The sequence below is a fragment of the Mastigoproctus giganteus genome, chromosome 8 (genome assembly GCF_048544385.1).
Source record: "Mastigoproctus giganteus isolate SK-2022 chromosome 8, ASM4854438v1, whole genome shotgun sequence".
NCBI classification, from domain to species: Eukaryota; Metazoa; Arthropoda; class Arachnida; order Uropygi; family Thelyphonidae; genus Mastigoproctus; species Mastigoproctus giganteus.
Genome location: NC_143582.1, coordinates 232,969,135 through 232,976,689, shown reverse-complemented (window position 1 = coordinate 232,976,689; position 7,555 = coordinate 232,969,135). Strand labels below are relative to the sequence as shown.

Genomic DNA, 7,555 nt, shown 5'->3' with positions numbered 1-7,555 from the left:
ACCATTGTAAATATCATAACATAAAATCTGATGGTATCAATGCTGCCAACACCTGAACACTGCTTCAGGTGTTGGCAGGTCATGTCTAAATACTGCTATTATGCTCCTCGACTCTGAGGGGAGAGCATGACAGGGGAGATATATATTTTTTTAAGTTCTCTCAATTTTAATGTTTATAACTGTGCAGGCTATCATATATCCCAAATTATTTCAATCTGGGTTTCATTTCATATATTTTTTTGTTTTGATTTTCTTACCTGCTAAACATCGCCTTCTGTACCTCAATTTCTTCTTTTTTATCAACCTGGCTAGATGGATGTCATCTCGGCGTGTAATTTTGCTTGGATGTGGTCCCGGGAGGGTGTTAAAGTGGGAGTTGACATGCCTCTCGAGGGCAGACTGGGAAGTAAACCTATGATTGCAACCTTCCACAATACATTTAAAAGGTTTATTACCTCCATGACTGAGTATGTGTCTCTCTAACCAACTCAGGGAACACGAGGGACGGTCGTAAACCTGTAGAACAAAAAGAATCTCATCACAATTTTAAAAAATTCAAATTTCAGGTAATCCTCAATACTATAATACAACAATACAATAATGCAAATACAGGACAATGCAGTAATCACTGACATTGGGTCACAATATTTATAGACTAAAAAAAAAAAATTACACAAGTAAAATTATTAAATTGAACGATCTAAAAATATCAGGAGGTATTCATTATTTTTTAACCTTTCAGGCAGAAATGTTGTCAACTTAGATCATATAATTATATATAATGGGATTACTCATACACACAAAGAAAGGTCAAATAAAGAGAACAATAAGAACAAGGGAAGGATGGTTATTATTTCAGGAAAGTTATGGGGATATTGTCAAAGTGCATTTTGCACTTTGACAATAAAACCACTGCAGGCAAAGTCTACTGCAAGAATGGAAGATCTGAAATGTTAATTACTCATTTAGTACTACATTCACATGTGAAGAAGTCAATATTAGTATTACTACTGGCAAATGACACAAGAAAGCAATCTTATACAGCATCAGCCAAATAAATAATAAAAATATAAAAAATAAATAAAAAAATTTCGTCATCCATTCATTCTAACAAATAATTCATCTAATTACTCCTTAAATTTACCCAAACTATCCACTTAGGCAACACCAGAAGTTAGTTCCAATAATCAACTACTCTCTTGTTGAAAGCAAATTTCTTCATATCTATCCATTCATCCTACCTCAATTTAAATTTATGTTACCTTGTAAGCATTGCTGTACAAGAGAAGGGATGCAATCAACATGTAGCAAATTTTTTTTAACGAAAACCTCGAAGACGAGAGGTATTAGCACCTATAGTACTTAGTACTATGCATTGGCTGAAGGTTAAGAAGATGAAAGAAGACAGCTGTTGACATTAGACTTGAATTTCAGTAGATTGTAATTTTCAGGAAATGTGTATGAAGGAAGATTGTTCCAGAAAATGGAAATTGAATTAATAAATGAAGAAGAAACGTATGTTCTGTGAGTTTGAAGTTAGATGGTAAAAGATTATTGACTGGTTGCAGCACATCTCTGGACTGCTTTGGAAGGGAGAACAGGAATTATAGAAGCAAATTAATGCACATGGAAGTACCCATGGAAAGAATATGCAGCAGAAACAGAATATCTATGAGACGGAGAGTGGAAAGACTGTTAGAGATGAGTCATTAATTAACTTAACTGCCCTCTACTGAATGGAATCTAGAAGCCTGAGAGAGGTTTTGGGGGTACTACTCCAGATTTGGGAACAAAATCACATGGTAGGGCAGATTTGCTATTTGTACAAAGTGTACAGCTTGGAAAAAAGTAATGCTGAGAGCAAAAGAGAAAACCTAGTTTTTTAGATGCAGAGGAAGCAATATTTGTAATGTGCTTATGCCAAGAGAGAGAGAGAGAGATTAGAAGTCAAGGTAATCCCCAAAAGAGATATATGATCTTGCCTAGAAATTTGCCTGTCACTGAAGATAAAATATAGGAGAGGAAGAAACCTTTTCGTGAGACGTAAGACAGGACTGAGTTTTAGAAGGACTGAAATTATTATTATTAGCCATATGGTGCAAGGAAGCATGAGGCTTATCCAGCCAAAAAAACTAAAATTTTCTGAATCACCCCGAGAGAGAGAGAGAGAGAGAGAGAGAGAAGTCGAAGGGAATCACTAAGAAAAAGAACAATGATGATATCCAGCTCAGGACCCTGGGTGTGCCAAGCCCATACTCACCAGATGTGAGCCCCTGATGTGAACCACTCACTAAGTTCAACTAAGTTATCTGTGTCCCGCTAGAGAATTACATGGAGATCAGCATTTTAGGAATTGGCAGTGAACATTCGAGAAGTTGACGCTGCTTGTGTAGGGCAAGCCTTACACAAGCAGCGTCATTAAATTCCACCTTCCAGTTTTTCAAACTGGAAGGTAGAATTTAATGTGCTATCATTAACAAATCTATAGATAGGATTTCTGTTCAATGGAAGGTCATTAATATACAAGAGGGAAAATGGGAGAAAGAACTGAACCTTTGGAAACACCAACATTAGTGGAGAAGATAGAAGACAGAGAGCCATCTACCATTATCTACAGTGAAAGGTTAGAGAGGAAACTGGATAGCCAATTACAAAAATCAGTTAGCAAACCATAAGATGGAAGCTTATTTAGAAGACCTTTAGGCCAAACATGATCAAAAGCCTTTGAAACATCAAGAGCAACTGCTTGAGTTTCACCGAACTTTCCCACTGAATTTGTCCATATATGGGTAATATAAGCCAGAATATCACCAGTGGATTGACACAGACAGAACCCATACTGGCAATCGTTGATGAGATGAAAGGTGTCTAGATAGTTTAAGAGTTTGCGGTTAATTAATTTCTCCATTACTTTGGAAAGAAAAGAGAAGTAAGTGCAATGGGATGGATTTGTCACCCATTTTTGGGAACTAGGTAGATATGAGCAAATTTCCAAGCAGAAGGGAAAACACCTTTGGAATAAGAAAGTGAAAAAATGATGACATAGAATAGGAGTAAGTTCAGGAGAACAGTATTTGAGAACAAGTAGTGAAATACCATCCGGACCTGGAGCATCATGATTGTTCAAAATCCTTCTGACATCCTTTTGACGGAAGACCACAGGAGGCATTGAATGGAGTGGAGTGTACTGGAAATGGCAGGATCATCAATAACATGAGTTAGAAGAAAAGTAGGATGCTAACAGGTCAGCTTTATCTTTGGCTGAAATGGCAATAGAACCAACTCATTTTGACAGAGTTGGGAATAGCTAGGAAAAAGTTGGGAATAGCTAGTCTCTTTCCAATAGCTTTGGAAAGAGACCAAAATGCTCTACTACCATTTGGACAAGCAACAAGTTTTATACTTTTAGCCTGTTTAAAATCTAGTTTGGACTGAATAATAACCGTTTTACAATTGCTGTGAGCTTTCGTGTAGGAGGACAATGAAGCTGAAGATTTGGATACAAACCAATTGCAATATGCAATTTTCTTATCTTGAACAGCCTTGGCACATTTATTGGAAATCCAAGGTTAAGGATAAGATTTTAAGGTGGAATGTGGAATAAAGGATTTTATCCCTACAAGAATAATTTCACTGACACAATTGGAGCAAACACTGATTTGAAATGGTAACCAGTGTTTGATATTTTCTTAAAGGGAAAAAAAAATAAAAAAAAATAAAAATACTATGCCATGCTTTTCTTTCTTAATTAAACCCCTGTACTCTCCAGTCATCCACTTGGACATCTTTCTTTTGTGGAAATCTTTTCCAATGGAACAAATGCATTTGTAGCATCCAAGATAAATCTACTGAATATTTGCTATAATGACCTTATATCTAACAGCTCATAGTTCTCTCTCTGGTTAGCAGAATGTAATAAATACTTCAATCCACTATAGCCCACACTGTTGAAATTACAGTCCTCACTTTTTTCTTTTTTTTTTGGACCACAGAAATGTCTTCATAAACCACAAATTTTTCGAAGTTGAAAAATTTATTTCTTCTTATTATTATTTTTTTCAATTTTGGTGCAACAAAATGATCTGTGCACCTCAAAGAAGTTCACTTTGTCAGGGTTTTATTCAAACTTCAAATAATAATTTCATTAATTCATCATTATGAATAATGAAAGTGAACACTTTCTAATAATGCATTCATTAGATGATTTTAGCCAATTTCTATCAGAAAGCGCTATCACATTTTTTTTTCAGCCTATGAATGGGAAACTTTAGGATGAACAGAAATCCTTCTAATAAAACTGTTATTGGAAGGATTATTTCCAATAACACCAGTATTGGAAGTAAGCCAGAGAAAGAAAATTTTATTTTATCTGAGGCTAAAATGGAAAAACAAAAAGGGAATAATTCTGTCACATGAACGACATCAAGAAACAACTTATACTTAAAATCTTTCATTATGAATATTTGGGTGGGAACTTATTTTATCCTAAGTCTATTATAATGCACATATAAGAATTTTCAAAATAAAAAATTTATGATGGACAAGTTAAGGACTTGTACTCAATCTGATATGTTGTTCAGTATGTCAGACATGATATGAAATACAGGCAACCGCCATATAACACGGTACTTCTACAACATGGTTTAGTTCTAACACGGTTGATAAATTGCGGCAAACCTCAAAAAACATTGTACTTATATAACAGAGTTTCGCTTTAATACGGTTAAAGAATTTTGGTAAACCTTCCATAACAGGGTATTTTTGAGCTTTTGTGTGGGGAAAAAAACCCTGCTATTATGTTGGATGTAATTTTTCAACATTTCCACTCTTTTTGAATCCCCACTGTTGACTCGCTAGTCAAAAATAATTATTGAGAAATCCCTGTATTCTATTTTGTTGGGAAATCCCTGTGTTATATTCTGTGCTATTGAACTTGTGCTTATTGAACTAGTGGAAAAATCTAGATTTCAAAGTTTTATTACTATTGGATAGCATACAGGCCATCCAAAAGATTTATGTCATACAAACATTAAAGTTATGTTCCTACCGCCACAGTTGTACTAGGTTAATACTACTTCTTTCATTCAGCTAATAGGATCAAGGCATTATATCCACCTATAAAACTCATTACATCAGTAAATCATTACAATGGATTTTGGAAAAAATTTATTCCAAATCTATTGAAGTGAGGGAGGCATGAAACATTTCTCAACTGTGGACTGTATCACAATCATAGCTTTATCGCTGAAAGAAGTAAAACCGTCAACGTTAAATGCATATGGAAAAATGTACGGCTAGAATCAGTTCATTCTGGAAATATGGTTGAACCGGCAGAAAACGGAATCGGTGTGATAGTAGAACTTGCTACGCCATATGAAGGAAAGGTTTTGATGATATGACTACTGAAGTCCTCATGGGTAGCACACAGTTGATAGAATCGCCCTCCTCCTACATCGGGTGGAAAAGACCTCAGTTCGGATTCTGTTGATGACAGGAGGAATTTTTATGGGTCTTTTTCACGTGAAAAAGACCCATAAAAATCTTTTTGAAAAATACTCATAAAAATTCCTATAAAAATGTGGCTGAGTTAGCCAGGCAAGGGTAGCATGGTTTTTTTCTTCTGGAAACTCAGGTTTTTCATCCAGAAAAACAGAAAATTGACCTCAGGACACATGCAATTTATAGACAATATACACAGGGTAACATGGCCTTAGTCGGCAATGCAACTAAAAAAATAAAAAAAGGTTTGATTACTGAAGATGTTCAAGAATTACTGATAGAAAAAGAGGTTGGCAAATCAGATTTTGTGGAAATGGCATCGGAGGTAAAACCAAATCAATTCAGAGGATGATAGTGCAGATGAAAATTCTAAACTTCCAAACTTTATAGTAAAAAGCAATTACAATCTTATTTTTCAAATACAGATTCTTGAACTTTCATTCAAAAGTTCAAAGGGGCAAAGCTCAAAAGGGCCCAAAGTTCAAAAGGGAGCTTCAAACATACTCAGCTCCATATGATGAAATTCACAAAGCAAAAGAAAACAAACCCAGATTACTGATTTTTTAAAGAGAGCAGAAGATACATGAAATCTAGAATGGTGTATTTTTGTTAGCGTTTGGATGTAACCCCCCTTTTTTACTTTTTCTTAGTGCCGTATAACATGGTTTAGTGCAACACAACATTTTATAGGAACCTAACTACCATGTTATACGAGGGTTACCTGTATATATATATATATATATATATATATATATATATATACATACATACAGGTAACCCTTGTATAATATATATATTCTGAATATGGATTTTTTTCCATTATAGTTTTTGGTACTCATTACAATTCCATTAATTAAACCCACCTGAGCCTGAGCTCTGGCTAATTTTTTCCCCCTGCCTCTAGAAAGTAACTCTCTGGAGCATATCCTGATTTCAAGTTTTGTTCAACTCAAAATGGAATAACTAAATTTCTGTGTTATTCTAATTAACTTTTGAAAAATAGACAATTCTTATTTAATTAATTCACAGAAAGAAATAAACTGTAGATATTACTTATCCTTTAAAAGGTGTGCAAATGAAAAGTGCAAGTAACTTCTAATAGTGAATGTGTTGCCAACGTAGTATTTTCCTCTCGGCTGTTCTTTCAAGGATGGGATAAAAATTGTTCAATGAATCATTAGTCAGAAAAACAGAAGCTGCTAATTATTCAGATTAAAATATTGTGCAGAAATAGCAACATCTAACAATTACTCAGGCAAAACACTATTTTCTCTATCATTAAAAAAGACAGAGTACTGCTTAAAAGATCATTAATAAGAAATAACAACGGCAAGTGTATCATTAGCATTGATAGTTGGTGGTGACTATAATGCTACTAACATTAATAAAAATGTCTTTGCAGTAATTATATGTAATTTCCAGATGATTTTGATATGTAAATTTTATCTGAATATCTCCTATAACATGAAACTCTGAAGGACAATGAAGTTAAAAGTGAGCCTTCCCCCAATTCTCCAGTAAACAAAATGTATCTATTCCATATTCTTAAAAGAAACGGAACCCGATTTTTCGAATACCCCACATATTTTCTTCAATATCTCTATATCCTAAATAAGCTGTGCACCTTTTTTAACACATTCAAGGAAAAATTTTTAAGTGAATTTACTTTCTACCAGCAACACAATTTCCCGCTTTTTTTACCTCTTAAATTATTTTCAGTTTTTCACAAACCATGAAAGATCATAACTATGTGCCTTTAGTATTCGCGTTTAGCAGAGCATATAGACCAGGGACAAGCAAATGATTGATCACTAAGGATATTCTAGTTCATGCAACTGAAATTTCTCATTACCATTAATTAATTTCTTTTTTTATTTTGTAGTTCAAGTATTCCCCAAAAGTGTTTCCTAAGTTCAATCCATCAGAAGTAGAAGTGATAGAATCCTACAGAAGCACAGATCCACATTACTCACATGAGAGAGAGAGAGAGAGAGAGAGAGAGAGAGAGAGAGAGAGAGAGAGAGAGAGAGAGAGAGAGAGCGAGCGATCAGTCTGC

At 34.5% G+C, this 7,555-nt stretch overlaps 1 protein-coding gene across 1 annotated transcript in view; it reads right to left on the bottom strand.

Moving 5' to 3' along the window:
* Positions 1-222: 222 nt before the first annotated feature.
* LOC150082413 (uncharacterized) overlaps positions 223-7,555 on the bottom strand; it is a 430,465-nt gene continuing 423,132 nt past the window's right edge. Inside the window, exon 3 of the mRNA XM_090380514.1 lies at positions 223-516. Coding sequence (XP_090236640.1) covers positions 223-516 — 294 coding nt within the window. The remainder of the gene's footprint in view (positions 517-7,555) is intronic.